The sequence below is a fragment of the Babylonia areolata genome, chromosome 21, assembly GCF_041734735.1.
Source record: "Babylonia areolata isolate BAREFJ2019XMU chromosome 21, ASM4173473v1, whole genome shotgun sequence".
NCBI lineage: Eukaryota > Metazoa > Mollusca > Gastropoda > Neogastropoda > Buccinidae > Babylonia > Babylonia areolata.
The window spans coordinates 12,605,085-12,623,490 of NC_134896.1; the positions used below are offsets into that span (position 1 = coordinate 12,605,085).

General features: G+C 39.3%; 1 protein-coding gene across 5 annotated transcripts in view; it reads left to right on the forward strand.

The window, feature by feature from the left end:
- Nucleotides 1-20: 20 nt before the first annotated feature.
- Nucleotides 21-18,406, forward strand: part of LOC143296695 (multiple coagulation factor deficiency protein 2 homolog) — a 48,480-nt gene continuing 30,094 nt past the window's right edge. For 4 of the 5 annotated variants that reach the window (XM_076608737.1, XM_076608733.1, XM_076608735.1 and 1 more), the window contains exons 1-3: nt 21-127; nt 2,303-2,552; nt 5,777-5,937. In XM_076608737.1, the coding sequence (XP_076464852.1) occupies nt 2,347-2,552; nt 5,777-5,937 (367 nt within the window). In that variant the 5' untranslated portion in view covers nt 21-127; nt 2,303-2,346. Of the gene's footprint in view, nt 128-2,302; nt 2,553-5,776; nt 5,938-15,562; nt 18,022-18,406 lie in introns of those variants that run through there. The other variant, XM_076608734.1, reaches the window with a different exon arrangement.

The window sequence follows — 18,406 nt, forward strand, 5'->3', positions numbered from 1 at the left end:
TTATTTTTTCCCCTCACGCAGAAAAGTGACTTCCGGCTGGAGCGGCGTGCAGTCTGCTAAGGACACCTCATCAAATCGTGAAGTGCGGCTCTACTGTTCGACGTGCTTTCCTCTTCTTGTCTGCTGGGTTTGTTGATTTGTGTATGTCTTTATGTTGAACTGTTATTCCAAAAGGTATTAAGATATTTGTATTTGCAGCGTTTCTGAGGGTGTTTAAAACTGAATCTTGAAATGAACTAGTTGAAAGATTCTTTCGTTGCCAACATACACCATATGGCACTTGGCAAACTGCAGACACGCACATGCAGTGCAGTATGATCTGACTGAATTAACTATTGCCCCAGTTTCCATCGTATGGTCTGGCATAAACTGAACCGCAAGTTACACTACCTTTTATGAGGCTCTATCGTAATATTTTCCCATGTGAAACAAAACCGACCTGTTTATTTCAATGAAGTTTTAAGTGACAAAACACTTTCAGTTCTTGTTCTTCTGTTCTTTTTCTTCTTTAGTGGCGACCAACGTCTTGAAATAACACCCATAGGAAACGTTACCACGGAAGGAGAAGAAGAAGAAGAATATGACTTTATGAGATGAATTTATTTTCACAATTTCAGCCTGATTGTTTACTACTAAGATATTTTATGCTTTAGGTATTGCACTATTGCTGTATCGCATACATGTACTTGTTTCATTTTCAAGGTGTCAAAGCCTGTGGACTACTACACCACATGTAAAAGAAAAGGGAGAAAAAAAAAGAAAAAAAAAGGAAAAAAACAAAACAAAACAAAACAAAACAGGTGCCAGATCTTCACATAAACCTAGCCCAATGTAAGACCAAAGAAAAATTATGTTGATGATAAAAAAATGCCAATTTTCTACATCTAGATGGTAAAACGACATATTGCCTTTATTTGTTGTCCCAATTCCTGAATTTTTTTTATGTGTGCATATCAAAGATTTTGAAATGAGCAAACAGACTTTTGCTTTTGAGCTTGACACCATTTTTTATAGTTGTCTGACATCATTCTATTTTGGGCTTGGAAAAAAAAAAAAGCTTCGGTTCAACAGCCACACTCATGTGCTACAACCACAGTCAGTTGTTTACATGATGTTTCTCAGCAATGTCAGTGCGTATACTGTAAACATTTGAATGCCTTATTGGATTATCCACATGTACATGCTACTTTGTGGTGTGTATAATCAGAATAAGTATATATGTAACAGCAGTTACCTTTATCAATGGTCATGAGTAATGTATTAACGATAAGATTGATATTACTAATGACTGATTCTATTGTGGACCCAAAGGGCTTGAAATTTTAAGTTGCAGACACTTGGTTTGGGGATCCATGGAACTGAATCAGTGGTCTCTAATTTTGACTCCTGCCACCATTTCATACCTGAAGAAAGTCCAAGGTGTGAGTGTTGGCAGGTTGATGGTGACTGTCCTGATACAAGTCCATTATTATCATGGCTTTGAATTGCTAATAAGCAAGAGCAACATCACCGCTGTACAAAGTACTAACAGACTGACAGCGTTCAGCCACATAAAAGTGTGACTGTTATATTGGCTTACTAGTGAGTCAAACTCTCACTGGTGTAGTAATCACCAGGCCCTTGTCGTTGCATCAGTATATTTTTAAAGCCAGCAATATGGACAGACTGTTGTAAAGCCAGAAAAAGACATTTCTGTCTTATCGTAAAGGTTTAAAAGTTAAATTTATTATGAATGAATTGCACTTCTGTCACAAAGCAAATTTTCTCCGTGTGAAATTTTGGCTGCTCTTTACCTGAGGAGAGTGTATATATGATATATACATATTACCATAATCTGGCACCATCAGTTTTCAGTTTTTTTTTGTTCATTTGTTTATTCAGTCTGTCTGTATGTGTATTGGCATTTATCTACCAAACTGGATTTCTGTTGTTTTTTTTTTCAGAATGATTTCAAGGACAACATTTTTGTTGTTTACTATAGTTTAGTGTTCTTTAAAGTTTATCATGCACTCGATGCTACACAAGGGTCCTACTTTTAATTTCATCAAAAAGAGTACATTGGTGTTACTGACTGTCCATATTCACTGCAAGACGATCTTTAAAAAAAATAAGTATTGAAAGTTCCAATAATGACAAGAAAACAAGACATTTCTTATTATTTTCATGAATTTGCAATGGAATGAAGATCAATTTTTGCAAAAGATATTTTGTGTGTGTGTGTGTGTGTGTGTGTGTGTGTGTGTGTGTGGTGTGTTTGGGTGGTTTTTCAAATCTTACTCTTACTCTCAGGATTTTGTGACAGGTGCCTTACTTCAGTGCTCAAACCCACACTCCTCCAGACACACAATGATGCTGCTGTCAAGTGCTGTGCTGACGCTGCTGGTGGTTGCTTCAGTCAACGCCCACAATCCACCTGGTGTACCTCCTCGTCATGATCAGCAGCAGCAGTTTCAGCAGCAACAGATGAACGTCCAGGAAGGTCAAGGTCAGGGCCATGGTGGACATCACGGAGGGAACAAGCTCAAGTTCCAGACAGAAATCCATAATGCTGAGTAAGTGTTGGGTCTGGAATCCACTGGTCTGTGTGTGTGTGTGTGTGTGTGTGTGTGTGCCGTGGAAGCTGCGATACATAGACTAGAAATGAGTGTGTGGAGGAGGGGGGTAGAGGAGGTGCAGGGTAATGTGTGTGGTGTGTGTGTGTGTGTGTGTGTTGGAGCTCATGTACGTTTATATGTATTTGACTGTGTTTTCATATCTGTGAAACTGCATGTTTGGTGCATGTCTGTTATGCATGTGTGGGTGTATGTGTGAATGTGTGTCTTCATGTTTTACATTTATTTGCTTATTTATCATCATTGTTGTCTTATTTATTTATTTATTATTATTTTATTATTATTATCATTACTACTACCTTTTTTATATCATAATTATTATTTATTTATGTAAGCTTATGTATTATTCATTCACCTTTTTTTTTTCTCAAGGCCTGACTAAGCGCGTTGGGTTACGCTGCTGGTCAGGCATCTGCTTGGCAGATGTGGTGTAGCGTATATGGATTTGTCCGAACGCAGTGACGCCTCCTTGAGCTACTGAAACAAACTGAACTCTGGAATTCCAGACATAAATATATTGATAATGCTGAGTAAAGTGTTGTGTCTGCAATTCCGTGTACACACAAATTCATAATGCTGATTATTGTGTCTGGAATTCCAAACATGAATTTATTCATAATCATGGTAATGCTGAGTGAGTGTTGTGTCTGGAATTTTGACATGAATTTGTTCTTATTGATAATGCTGAGTTGGTGTTGTGTCTGGAATTCCAGATATGAATTTAGTTATAATGCTGAGTGAGTGTTCTGTCTGGAATTTAGACATGAATTTATTCTGATTCATAATGCTGAGTTGGTGTTGCATCTGGAATTCCAGATATGAATTTGATTGTAATGCTGAGTTAGTGTTGTGTAAATCTAGTCATAATGCTGATCGAGTGATGCTTCTGCACAGAAATTCTTAATGCTGAGTGGGTGTTTTGCCTGGAATTCCAGACATGGGTTTATTCATGATGCGGAGTGTTGTGTCTGGATTTCCGTACAAAAATTCATAAAGCTGAGTGAGCGTTGTGTCTGGAGTTCCAGACGTAGATGTATTCATAATGCTGAGTGAGTGTTGTGTCTGGAATTCCATACAGAAATTCATAATGTTGTAGAGTGTTGTGTCTGAAGTCACCATTGTGGTAGGTGAGCTGAGCTGATGGTGATGAACTGGTTAATATTCAGCCACACTTTTGCAAGCAGTTGTAGACGTAAGACCAAAATAATGCTGATATTAAGTAACTGTTGTTTAAGAATGTAGTGATAATAATACAATAGTTTGAGAAAAGTGCAGAACAAACAGCCACTCATCTATAAAAACACCCTTGCACATCCATATTCCTTTTTTTCCCTCCCCTTTTTTTTAAAGGGTAAAGATGTGAGGGAGGGGGTGTGGGGGCAGCTGGTTTGATGGATGATATAAATCACAGACTACAGAAGTTAGGTTTGGTATTACTGGCATATTCTGCTGCCGTGTGGAAAGTCCAGGTGTGAGCATGGCAGTGTCTGGTGGATGAAAATGATGTGTGTGATTCTGTTTGTGTGTGTGTGTGTGTGTGTGTGTGTGTGTGTGTGTGTGTGTGTAGGGAGTTTGGGAGGGGAAGGGGGTTTGCAGGTTCCCACAGTGTTAGTGCTTGAACCCATTTCTCTATTCTGAATACTCACACAGGAGATGAAAAATTGCATACTTCTTCCAGTGTTGCTATCTCCCCAGAGGTTGTTTTGTTCGTTTTTTTTTTTTTAAAGAAAAAAAAAACAACAACAAAAAAAAAACAAGCTGGTTTGAAACAGCAGATCATTTATACAAGAAAGAGTGAATTCGATTTTGCAGCCTTGCCCATAGCTGGAAAAAAAAAAAAAAAAAAAATCCTAAATGTTTGGAAACATGTAAACCATGGTCTGACTCTAAGGAAGATGTATGCTAACACAAACATGTGGGTTCAGCTGCCCACAGTCGATAATGGAGAGGATACCCTCTTAGATCTATCCCAAATGTTGCGAGAAAAGGTGTATTGATTTTTTCACCTAGCCACCTTTCTCAGCCTGTGACAGATGGTGGTTTTTCTCACAGGGCTGTAAGCTGATCAGAAAAGTCACCTGCCGGGCAAACAGCTTTGACAGTATCAGAGAATGAAGATTTATGTGTATAGATAAGGGGCCGGACACTATCGCCAGAGTGATCTGTTTATGACACTTGCAGCTGGAGGGTGTATTTATTTAAAATCCAGATTGTGTGTGTACATGTCATTGTTTCATATGTTTTTACTTTAGAGAGAGTCTTCAGAGAAAGTATGAGTTTTGATAGTGTTTGTGAGTGTCCTTGTTTCACATATTAAAACCTGTGAGAGACTTAGGGGAAAGTGAGAGTTTGTATGGTTTTGCAGAAGTGTTTACTTTTCCTCGGCTTAAATAAACTAAGACAAAAAAAAAAAAAAAAAAAAAAAAGGGGGGGAGAAAATTAGAATACCCAGTAATAGAAATTATACAAATAGTCAGATAAGATTTCCTAATTAAAGTCTTCTTTGTTTAGTTGAAATAGCAAGGAATTATAAAGATATTCAGTATGCTTAGTAATCTGTCAGTTTAAGGGGGGTGGGGGGGGGGGGGGCAATAGAGGTATGATGGGGGGGATGGACAAGGTTTACTGTTGCCTGTTGGGTTGCAGCCACATCAACAGCTATGACAGTAGTTGAATGGCAAGAAGCGAATGGGTAAGAAACACATCTGTTACCCTCAGTTTCAGTTTCTCAAGGAGGCGTCACTGCGTTCAAACAAAGCCATATATACAATACCACATCTTGCTTGGCAGACCCCTTTCCAACAGCGCAACCCAACGCGATTAGTCTGGCCTTGAATGCATACATATATGTTTGTATACCTGTCAGAGTGAATTTCTTCAACAAAATGTTGCAAGAGGACAACACTTATGTTGCCATGGGTTCTTTTTCAGTGCACCGTGTGTGTGCTGCACAGGGGACCTCGGTTTAACATCTCATTCAAATGTTAGATGCTCTGTTTGATATTCCAGTCAAGCTTGGGAGAAAGGGCGAGACGGGGATTTGAACCCCGACCCTCACGGACTCTCTATTGGCCAGATAAGCGTCTTAACCATCCTGTCACCTACCTCCTTAGCCCTTGTCACACAGTCCGTCATGATGGAACTTGCTGCCTGTTGGGTTGCAGCCACATCCTGGAGCACCTGCAGAACGTGATCAAGACCAAGCCCAAGGAGCAGATGTCTGAGGAGGAGCTGGAGTTCCACTACTTCAAGATGCACGACTATGACAACAACAACAAGCTGGACGGTGTGGAGATTGGCAAGGCCCTCACCCACTTCCACGATGGTGAGTTTTCCTAACCCTAGTCTCTGCCTGCTGCTGTCCATGGCTTTTGCTTCGCTGGGGGGCGGGGAGGGGAGGGGGATGGATGTATTGGTGGAGGAGGGTGGTGGGCCTGTCATTGCATGAACATGTGGACTGGACTGTTTCGGTATTTCTTTACCCCACCCCCACACCCCCTTGTACCCATCAGCTACAAAATTAATCAATAGTTTGTTTAGTTCATTCTCTTGACTCCAGCAGGAGCATGTAGGTGCCAGCAAATTATTTCTTATCACTTCAGTCTTGAGCGAGCCAACTGATTTTATTTGACCTATATATATTTAATGTTAATTCCCTGTGGTTGGATACATGGAAACAGAAATGTGGATTTTTTTTTTTTTTAGAATAATTAGTGATATTTTGTTAAAATAGCTTTGATACACTTATCAAAGCATCTGAACATGTCACACTAGTGTGATGGTGTGAGGTTGGTTTTAATTGCATCGTTTTTAGTGGGGGGGGGGGGTATATTATGAAAAAAAACCCTGTTTAATTACATTATAATTTTAGGTTTCCATTCAGTGAGATTGAATTATACATCTTTTGAAATGATCTGCCTGATTGGAAAAGTGAAATTTTTTTCTTTGTCAGTTTAAAATGAATCTTTCTGTTCTTTGTTTTGTTTTTTTCTCTCCAAATTTAAGAATGATTAAGTGCTGTTTTAAACTCACAAAAATTTGTTTTAACAATTTTTATTTCTGTCAGTGATTTTTGCATCAGCAAAGTGTGGATGCATGAATCTTTTTTTTTTCAAAGTCTTTTTCCGAAAGAAACATTGGTTGATCTTCCTCATTGAAAAGACAGTGTGTTCTTAAATTTGAGTGGGAGGGCTCATTTTTAAGGTAAAAATGGACTCGGGATGTACAGTGAACATCCTCTTCAGAAAAAAAAAAGTTGAACATATTTGTTTTCCAGTTTTGGGTAGGTCTCATCCAGGTATGAATCATAATGATGTGTATGTTTGTTCCTTTAACTTGTCTCTGTACTTGTGATAAAATTGGGTGAAACTCTGGGTCAGGATGACCCACGGGAGTGTGTGAATGCTTCTGAGAGGCTCTTTTTTTTGATATTCTTGAATAGATCTGGTAAATCATTTATCACATGTTCTTGAATAGATTTGGTAAGTCATTTATCACAGTATGTTGTTCACACAAACACTCATTGCAACAACATACAGAAATAGCAGTGACTGTCGGTAACAGTTTTTTTTAATGATTTTTTTCATATTTTATATTACACTTACTTTACTGTGGCTTACTAGTTCAGACACCGACAAGAGTTTGTTTCCTGTCCTTTTCAGAATGTTGGTCTGGACCAGATGGATGAAAACAGAAATATGTAAATTAGCTGCCTCCTTTTTATTTCCTCCCCATGTTAAGCATGAAATGCACCAAGCTATGCCACAGTTGGCAACTTTTAAAAATTTTCTTCATTAAAAAAAAAAAGAAGTTTTATGGATCACTGATAGTAACATGTTGTCAATGCCACCATCATATAAGACATCTGAAAACAGAGGATAGCTATTTGAATTCCTTTGTTCCATATGCTACAGTTGAGAGATTTGTGATACTGAAGTTGGTTTTCCTGCCAGGTTGATTTCATGTGGCATTATTTTACCAGTTGTTTTGACTTGAGGAACAAATATTTTTTGGTATGGACTACCCATTTGTATATGTGAGAGTTTGTATGTGTGCAAAAATGGGTCGGGTGTGGGAGGGTGGAAATGCAATTTGTCTGTTGACAACTCCTGGCCCCAGGCTTGACTTGACAATGAGATCAATTATGGTGAGGGGACACAACCTGTTTCAGGGGATTTTAAACATGTGTTGTCCCCCTTGAATTGAGATGGCATCCTGGATCAGTTTATTTTTCAGTCCTGTTCTATAATTATACTGTCTTGATTTTCATTGGAGTGGGTGAAAGAAGATTGAAAGGTTTTTTGTTGCCGTGAATTGTGCACACTCTGCATACACACTTGACTGTGTGCATGTGCACACACACTATGGAAATGAATACTTGTACCGGAATATAATGTGCACTTAGCATTTGTTTTGCTTGTGTGACTATTGGTAGATTTTTGCAGACACTGTCACAGTCACATTTGCAAGCACGATTATGCTTTTCCACATGCTCATATGCATGCAAGTGCATACACACGAATGCATATGCACACACACACACACACACATATAGACGTGCACTCATACTTAATGCAAACCACACACACACACACACACACACACTCAAACACACACAGAGACAGACTGTACATACATACAAACACAAATACCCAGACATACACACACATGTGTACACTAACAAGCACAATGTATTCATCCATAAACACACAAACATGATTGCATTTATGTGACAGATATGTGTATATGTGTATGTGCTTCCGTTCACAGTAACATGCATTGACACCCACAGCACATCACGTGTCAGTAAGCGGTAACCGTAATCGAACTGATCCTAACAGTTGACTCCTTTGAATTAACCATACCTGCCTGTGTAAATTAAGTTTGTGTGAACAGTGCACAGAGGCACACACATGAATATTGTGCAGGCGTTACACTGTACAGGCTTTGTTGTCCGGTGTCCGTTGATGGGGTCTGTGATTTCGCTGCATGAACAGACAGTGCTGTGTTTGTTTTGATCACTGTCAGTCATAACCTGTCCCTCCGTTCGTTCACCTGTCTGTCTGTGTATCTCTCAGTCTGTCTCTGTCTCTGTCTGTCTGTCTGTCTGTCTGTCTGTCTGTCTGCCTCTCTCCCCCTTCCCTTTAATTCTGTCTGTTTCCCTCTCACATGATAAGCCTCTGTCTGTGAAACTCTCTGTCTGTCTCTGTCTGTCTGTCTGTCTGTCTGTCTGTCTGCCTCTCTCCCCCTTCCCTTTAATTCTATCTGTTTCCCGCTCACATGATAACCCTCTGTCTGTGAAACTCTCTCAGTCTGTCTCTATCTCTCCCCTCCCCCCCAACCCCACCACAACCCCCCTCTCTTTCCTTTTCTATCTCTGTTTCATGCTCTTTTTGTTTGACTCTCATAATTGGCCTCCCTCTGTCTGTGTAGCTCTCTCAGTTTGCCTCTGTCTCTCCCTATGCTTCTATCTGTTTCTAGCTCTTCCTGTGCCCCCCCCCCCCCCTCATAATAAGCCTCTGTCTTGTATTGGTTGTAACTCTCTCCCACTGTCTAACTCTCTCAGTCTGTCTCCCTCTATCCCCCCCCACCCCTCCTCCCCCAAACCCCTTCCTTTGCTTCTGTCTCTGTTTCACGCTCACTCTACTTCTATCTCTCATAAAAAGCTGGTATATAATATATACATTTGATGTTTAGACTGCGGGCGTCACTCCCTGTTCCCCTCCTCTGTCTGTCTCTCCTGAAATTACAGGCATGTATCGTTTATCTTATGCTGTTTTGTGTGTTTGTTCGTATGGCATGAACCTTTAGAATAAATGGAATAAGCGAACAAATAAGAGATCAGAGAGACTGCTTGAATGTGGAGGATGGAAAAATTGCTGTCATTAAATCAATATTCAGGCATCATTATACAGTAGTTGTGTTTTTTTTAAATTTTATACAAACACTGTGTACAAAAGTAGCACAGGCAAAACATGCAGCTATTTTGTGGTAATAAAATAAAACCTTAAGATCTTCTCCGATGCTATGTTTATTACTTCAATCAGTCTGACAGTGGTTTGATGTTACAGTTTTTTGGTGGAGTGAGTGTGTTGGGGGAGGGGGGGAATTAAAGCTTTGGGTCAGTTTTTTTTCCCCTTGAACAGGACGGGTTTATTTTTTTTAAGAACTCTTCATTAAAAAAAAAAAAATCATCTTGTTTTTCTTCTTTTTAATTTCTTCTTCTTCTTCTTCTTCTTCTTCTTCTTCTTCTTCTTCTCTTCCTTTCCAAGTTCAATACTTTTTTTTTTTTCAACTGGTCCAAGAGTATGTTTGCTTTAATCATTGTCAGTGCCAGGACCACTTTCTTATCCTTGTCAAGTTGCTAATGGGCAGACAATAAAAACCCAGATCAATAGAGTTACAACCCTTGCTGGTGGGGGTGAGCGGGGGTGGGGGGGGGGTGTTGGGGACTCATTAAAGATTGAATTACAAAGTGGGTCGGGCTGCTGCTCCGACCGGCTGGATGTCGCGGATCGCGTAATGGGAATGTGATGTCAGGCTGAACGAACTAAACCCGTTGGAAAATGTTGTTAAGGGCTGGGGGGGAGAGAGGTGTGCTGGTGGGGCAGGGGTGGGGAAGGAGGAGGGGGTGAGGGGGGGGGGGAGTTGTGGGGAGGGGGTGAGAGTTTGCTAACAACTGCCAGAGCTGGGCAGGAGCCAAGGTGGGTGAGAACAAGAGTGGGGTGGGGGTTGGGGGGGGGGGGGGTGCGGCGGCTGGAGGGAGTGTGTGTAGACATCCGGAAGTGTGAACTGCCCCTCTGGAGGAGGAGGAGGAGAGGAAGAAAAAAAGAAAGAAAGAAGAAGAAAAAAAAAAAGAAGAACCTGTGGGTAACTGCAGGGTTAACTTTGATGTTAACTTTGAAAGCTGATGATGCTAACACAGTTTGTTTGACACTGTTATGCTGATGAGATTGCGATCATCGCTTCGGGTTGAAGACGCCGCCCACCCCTTCCTATCCTTCCTCCCCCCCCCCTCCTCCCATGCCCCCCCCCCCATCTTTTTGAGGTCCCTGATTAAGCTGTTCCTTGCCCTGTGGTCAAACTGTGTGTTTCGGGAGGATGAGGGCCATAGGCGATCGGTCATGCGTGAAGAGGATTCCTTTTTCATGTTGGGTTGTCTCTGTGGCTTGTTGTGTTTTGTTCTGTACAGGAATAGATAAAAGCTGTAGAGATGGGAGGACAAGAGTTTGTTGGTGGAAAGGGTGGATGCAGAGAGAGAGAGAGGGAGAGAGAGAGAGAGAGAGAGAGAGAGAGAGAGAGAATGTTTCTTTTGAAAAATATTAGAGAAAAAACAAGCTTGGGAGAATCCCCCCCCCCCTATCTTTTGATGAGAAAAATCAATATGTCAGAGAAAGAGAGGGGTAAGGGTGTAGAGAAAGATCCTTTTCCCGAAAAAGAAAAGAAAAAAAAAAGAGAAAAGAAAAAAGAGATGCTTTCATGAAAAAAGATAAGAAAAATAAGAAGAAAAAAGAGTCCATGTTCGTTTGGAAATAAGAAAAAGAGTGTGAGTGAGTGAGAGAGAGAATCAGAAAAAAGAGATGTGTGGAGTTTCTTTTAGAAAACTGCGGAAGAAAGAACAAAGAGAGGGGTGTTTGCTTTGTGTTTGTTTGGGAATTGAGAACAAGGATGCATCCTGTTTGAGGAAAGAATCTGAGACGAAAAATGCCGAGAGGAGAGAGAGAGTGAGTGAGAGAGAGAGAGAGAGACTGGGACTAAGAAAAAAGGATTTAATAAAAAAAAAAAAAAAAAATTAGATGGCTGTAAGGTAAACAATGAATGGTTATGGTGACGCTCTTGAGTTTTGTCAGGAAAACTTCAAGATTATTATCAGTCTTACAAGACTTGTGACTTTGCGTCTGAACAAGATGCATAAACTGTCTTTTCATATTAAGATGGAAACAGGGTCAGTGTGTGACAGAAGACTGTTGCCGATGACTCATGGTATATTAAAAGTAAAACTGATCTGCTGATGGTCTTTTCCACCCCTTCCTCCCTCCCTCCCTCCCCTCCCTCCCGTCCTCTTTCCCACCACCTTGCATGGTCCTTGTACAGGTATCGACAGTGTCATTATCCTTTGCATTGTTTTTCCCCGTCTGTCTTTCCTGTCTTTATTATCCTGCATCATTTTACCCTTCCTCTTTCTGTCTCTCTCTCTCTCTCAGTCCTGTCTGGTCTCTTAGTCTCTCTTTCATCCTTTATGATTATTCATTAATTATACAAATCTGTGATGGTATCATAATCATAATGGCAGAGGTATTATGTAGAAAATGGTAACAGATACCAGCCTAAATAAAAAAAAAAAAAAAAAAAAAAAATCAAAATAAATCTGCAATGGCATCATATCACATTTAGCTGTGGTTCATGGTGTTTGGAAGAAAATTAGAAACAGATTCATGCCTGACCCAAAATTTTACAAAGACAACCCCCACCCCCACCCGAAATTACTGTTTTAGTTTTAGACTTAAAAGGTGTTGTGCTCAGTTTGTTGAAAAACATTAAAATTTGGATAAGGACTTTTAAGTAGGACATGGGATTAAGGCTTCACTGAGAACAAGACAGTTCCTCTTTAAATTGAAATTTGTCCATAGAAAAAAATGAGTGATCTCTCTTTAGAAATCTACCTCAGAGTTAGAAGCAAAAATGTTTCGCTGGGGACAAAAAAATTCTGCCTTTCTCAGTTTCTGTGAAACTGTTGGTCTTAAATGAATTATGAAAAAAATGGATACTTATTATTGCACAATATCCGGACAACTGCTCAGGGTGCTTTAAAAAACACATGGTATCATATAGAACACATTGTTACATGCTTGTGAATCATGTTTTAATGGTTGCTTGATCAAGTTTAAGATTTGTTAAATGCAGGTATTTATGCAGGGGCTGGCAATCAGAATGTGATGACAGACAAAGTAGTGGGAGAGTGTTTGCTTGGAAAACGTGTTGTTTAACCCCTTGACTGTTGAACTTTGGTGAGATGAGATCAGTGTGGTGTGTCAAGGGCAGTCACTGCTTTTGGTGCGCTCTGTAAGGGGTTAATGTGATTTTTCTGAACCAAGTGATGTGGTCCAAAGAGGAAGGAGTCCAAATCAGAATGGTGACTGAAAACCTGACGGGTTGGCTTTGCCCTACCTCAGGGAGGTGACAGCCCTTCACTGATGAGTGTACTAGTCACAAATAGTCGAGCAGTTAAGCTGTAAAGGTCACTGTAAATAATGTGTTGTCTGTTTTGTGTATATCTTATGCACTGATGGATTGTCTAATTCGTCGCGTATGCATGTACTCACATGTAAGATTTTTCAAGATAAGTTTCATATGTGAAATGTCAGGGTTGTTACCATAATATTCAGTATTGTAATGCTGTCCAAGTTACACCAGAAGCAGAATAATTTTATTATTTCAGTGAAAGAAATTAAGTGTGATGAATTCTGTGATACATACAGATTAGTAAAATCTGGCATATAACACATTTGACAAAATCATACACAACAGAGTCAAAGCAAAGCAAGCTTGATAAAAACACCTTTCCACTATTTAAAACTTACACACACACACACACACACACACACACACATTTGCCCATATGAAATGTGTAATATATCAGTGTAGTTACCGTTATGTTCAGTGTCATAATGATGTTCAAGTTTCATGTGAATAGTAGTACATCAGTATGTTACCATGATGTTCAATATTATAATGACTTCTAAGTTTTGTGCGTAAGATACCAGTGTTAATACCACGATAGTACATCAGTATGTTACCATGATGTTCAGTATTATGATAACATCCAAGTTTCGTGCGTAAAATACCAGTGTTCATACTATGATAGTACATCAGTATGTTACCATGATGTTCAGTATTGTAATGATGTCCAAGTTTCGTGCGTAAAAAGATATCCGTGTTGTTACCATGATATTTAGTATCATAATGATAACCAAGTTTCGTGTGTTATATGACAGTGTTGTTACCGTAGTACTTAGATAATCAGCATTGCGTTACAATGAAGTCCTGCTGACTGGGGTGCCTGTTTTGGTGTTCCCACTGAATACCAGATGTACTGCTTGTGTGTGTGCTTGTGGGTTCCCAAGAACTTCTTGCCCTTGCATGTTGGTCATTCGCTTCTTCTGACCGTGCTCTGCTCCCCTTCCCTTTGTGGTCGCCTGGTCAGTATCGGGTGAACCGGTGATCGCTGACACAAGTATCTTCAGTCAGTCGTAAAGATTGTTCAAGTTTGGGTCAGTGATGTTAAGGTGAATGATTTATATTGATTTTAATTTTGACATTCCGGCTGTCTTTACCAGCACTGTTGTGAGGAATAGTGACGGTTGTTTAAAGATACATAACAAATAAACAAAACAAAACTACCGTTAGAAATTTTAACTGAGAATTGAAATTTGAACTGAATTGTAGCTAAAGAATAGCATGATCAAAATGGGAAATGGAAATACGGGGAAAATATGGACAGCACAAAGAGAGAGAGAGAAGTGAAGGGGATGGGTGTGGGGGAGGGCATGGGGGTGAGCACAATGAATCATAGAAAGGCCAAAACAAGGAAACTTGAAAACCATTTGCAGAGAGAGAGAGAATCAGTCAGAAGAAAGCATTATCAAAATTTATAGCCTCATTTCTGTGACAGAAATATGTTTAACTTTTGCAATATGCGATGCATAGTTCAGTGCAAGACGAATGTTAATGTGAAGGTGAAAATCATCACCAGTCCAGTTCTTGTGAAAAACACTGTCATATCAGTTTCACTTCTCTTGTTGCAGTTTCAATGTCATTGTAACATTGTAATATTCCGTTTATTATCTCCAGGACTTGTAGAATAACTGTATATCAGCTAAAGTTTATATAATGTTACGCATGGATTTAGGGGGAAGATGAAAATAAACCGGTAATCCATTTCTTTGAGCCAAACGTCAGGGTATTTTAAAGTTTTTACAGAACAAATATCACTGCTTGTTTCAATAAGATCTTTCCACCTGACCTGTAAGTGATGGTTTCGGTGTCCTACAAGTTAGAATATCAGACCAACTAAATCAGTGTGAAAGGATTTTCAATTGTTATATAATAATCTTAACAATTCGCACATTCAACCCTGGGGAGTATACAGTCTTTGCAGGTTTTCCTGCCATGTTGATACAGAAAAACGCCAGAAATATAGTTTATACTGAAACTAAAGTGCTTTGTTGCAAAGCAACATGTTTAGACACAGCGGGAAATACTGTAGAAGTTAGTTCCTTTTGCTTGCAGTTTGTGCATATGTAAGAGAGTGGAAATTGTTTTAACGTCTTAACCCAGGGTTCATTGAGTTAACAGGGAAAAGAAGGGGGTGGGGAGCAGATGGAGGAAGGGTAGAACAGGTGAGAGACAGGTGTGAGTTTGAAAACAGTTGGTTTTTTTGTTTGTTTGTTTGTTTGTTTTCAATTGTAAATTGATAAAAAGAAGACAATTCTTGTGTACTATGTTTTTTTTTTAGCAACTTCTGAAGACAAATTGGCAAAAAGGTCTAAATTGTGCTGTCAAGCTAAAATAGCTATAGAAAAGCAGATGTTTCCTTGCACAAGCAGTTTCATTATTTTGCAGCATTTTGTTTAAATGCAGAAGTGCAATGTAGATGGTATTAACATTTTGTTAAACTCTCATCTGGATATGAAAATAAATAACGCTTCTTTCCAATATTTTTGTGTGAATACAGAATTCAAATCATGATTGATTTATCATTGACAATGCTCATTCAGTGAAGAAAGACGTATAACATTTTGTATTGAGTTTTGTACTGGAGATTTCAAATCATAAACATTTTGTCACTGACGATTGATCATCTGGAAAAAAAATGAAAGCTAGAGGTTTAAACAACAACAACCCATATATATATATATAATTGTATGGTGAGCCGGTGTTGGTGCTTTCAGACGATCATGAACCGAAACCAGAAAGCGGGGACTCGGTTCCCACTCCCACCCCTTCCCCTCCCCAGGCTGCCAACCCAGGTTCGGGTTCGGGTTCCGAGGGTTCGCCTAACGAGAGCAGTGAGGACCATGGTAGTGGTGCCAAGCATGAGGGGTATTCTGACGAGGTCATTGCAAACCTTGTGGATGTAGTTTTGAGGTCCTATGACAAGAATGACGATGGCTATGTGGAGTATTTTGAGTATAAAAAGTACAAGGTTGATAATGCCCCTCAGCGGTAGTCTTGTTCTGCCTGTCATTGTCAGGTCAGTCTGTTTTTGCGAGCGAGCGACTTCAGACTGATTTAGCCTTCACAGTCTTGTATTTTTGAGTGAGTTTTTTTTGTTTTTTGTTTGTTTTTTGTTGTTGCCTTCTCTTTTTTCTTGTTTATTTATTTATTTATTTATTTATTCATCCATTCATTTTACTTACTTGAACATATAATAAATTGAAACTGGTTCTTAAACAACTTCTGTTAATCAAAATGCACAGTAGTGAAATGAAATGTAATGCTTTCAAAGCGTAAATTTTGTTTTATTTATTTATTATCATTTGTTGTGCTACTGCTGCGTAATCAAAAATGATGACCTCAATGAGTGAAATGGGTATTGGTTTGTTGTTTTTTTTATCCCCCCCCCCACCCCCCTTTTTTTTTCTTTTTCTTTATACTCTTGATAAAATCAACATGAATCATGTGAGTGGCATCCTTGGCATAGTGATAAAACCGGTGAAACAACATCAAAGCAACTGTGTTTAAAGTGGAGATAACTGAGTAGTGGAAATTACCATAATCTGTAATTTTTTTAAGGTATGTTGAGAATGCGAAACTTCTATGTTAACCAAGAGGTAAATGCAGATAATCAGGGATAAACATAAGCGAAAAGAAGACTATAGTTCTTCATTGTTCTGTTGGCAAGGAGTAAATGCAGATGATCAGAGGTAATTGTAAGCCAATATAAGACTATAATTCTTTTTTTTTCCTTTTTTTTTGTGGGTGTATTTTTTTGTTTTTGTTGTTGGAGAGGTTGGATAGGGGGAGGTAGTTTGGAGGTAGATGTCTCATCCCTTCAGATCCACCCATTGTGCACCCCTTCAGCTCCTGGACCCCCCGACCCAGCACTATGATAATAATAATATTTGTATTGCATCGAATCTTGTGCAGAGACAAATGAAAGTGCTTACTCTCAGGTCTTTCATGCGCATGCATATAACACTCAGTTCGGAGTATAAAACTTTTCTTATAGCGAATACATGTAGAGAATCTGTAGACCAGAAAGACATATGCACCGATAGGTGTTCATGTTTGTTGAAGCTGAAGGAAATCCATTGACGAGTTGTGCGGGTGGTTGTGTGTCAGAATGTGTGTACGTTGGCGGGTTGGGGATAAAGGGCTACGTTTTGTTTCTTCTTTGAACTCTTTCATCACCATTGGTGACTTGAGTCGACTGTACAGTTCACTACCAGTGGTGACTTTAGTTCAGATTGAGGGGTTGTGTTAAGCGGACCATTTTTGACTCACTTGTGTAAACAAAGTGAGTCTATGTTTTAACCCGGTGTTCGGTTGTCTGTGTGTGTGTGTGTCTGGCTGTCCGTGATAAACTTTAACATTGCCATTTTCTTTGCAAATACTTTGTCAGTTGACACCAAATTAGGCATAAAAATAGGAAAAATTCAGTTCTTTCCAGTCATCTTGTCTAAAACAATATTGCACATCTGGGATGGGCACAAAAAAAAAAAAGAAAAAAAGAAGAAGCCTAATTATATGCAAACTGCATTTACTGTTATATTTATATTTTTTGTATTATCAAAACTTGGCACTTTGATCTGATATTCTGACCCAGCAACAAGAGCAGTCATTATTATCATTTTTTGTTCAAACAGGAACTTCTTTTGCTAAGCATGGAAGTTTTATTTATTTTGCAAACGTTTTGGTGCAGATACTAAAAAAGGGAAATTACTCTGTAATTAATGCTAGGGGACTTAATTTGCTTTAAACTGATCTTTCTCATCTTTTTTGACACGAACCAAATCGTGTGACTGAAAGCCACGAGTTTTTAAAATATTTGGTGCAGGGTGGTGTGTTTTTGACAGAGGAGAACTTGGAGATGAAAAAAATTAAGCAGAAGGAGAAAAATGTACGTTCAGTTTTCTTCCAGTATGATAACGCTGGGGTTCGCACCCAGGAGACCGATGTTGGATCTGAAAAGTTTCACAGCAGTTCAGCTTGCTAGGATTTTAATTTTTGTCAATTTATTCATTATGGTGTGTATAGTGATCACACACATAATTATTTACATTTGTGCTTGCGCGCGCGCAACCGAAAAACAAATCAAAAATAAAAAAGGAAAAGAACACAAAAAAACCCCACCCCAACATGCACTCACACACACACGCACACACACACACACACACACACACACACACACACACACACAAACCCCCCCCCTCCCCCACACACACACACACACACATACACACACTCTCTCTCTCTCTCTCTCTCTCTCACACACACACACACACACACAAACAAACAAACAAAAAAAAAACAAAAACAAAACAAAACATACACACATGTCTGCACACACTTGTTTTGTAATCAGGTCTTGGTTTTTCAGTCATCGATGTATGCGTTTAGGACATTTGATTTAGAAGCATTGAATCATTTGTGATTTGCCAGTCACATACTTTGTCAATCTTTGTATTATGAGTTGAATTGTTTTGACCTCAGTTTTGAGTTCATGTTCTCTCGATAAGGTTTTGTGTCCATTCTCATGAACAGACACATGCACATACTGCAGACTCCGAACT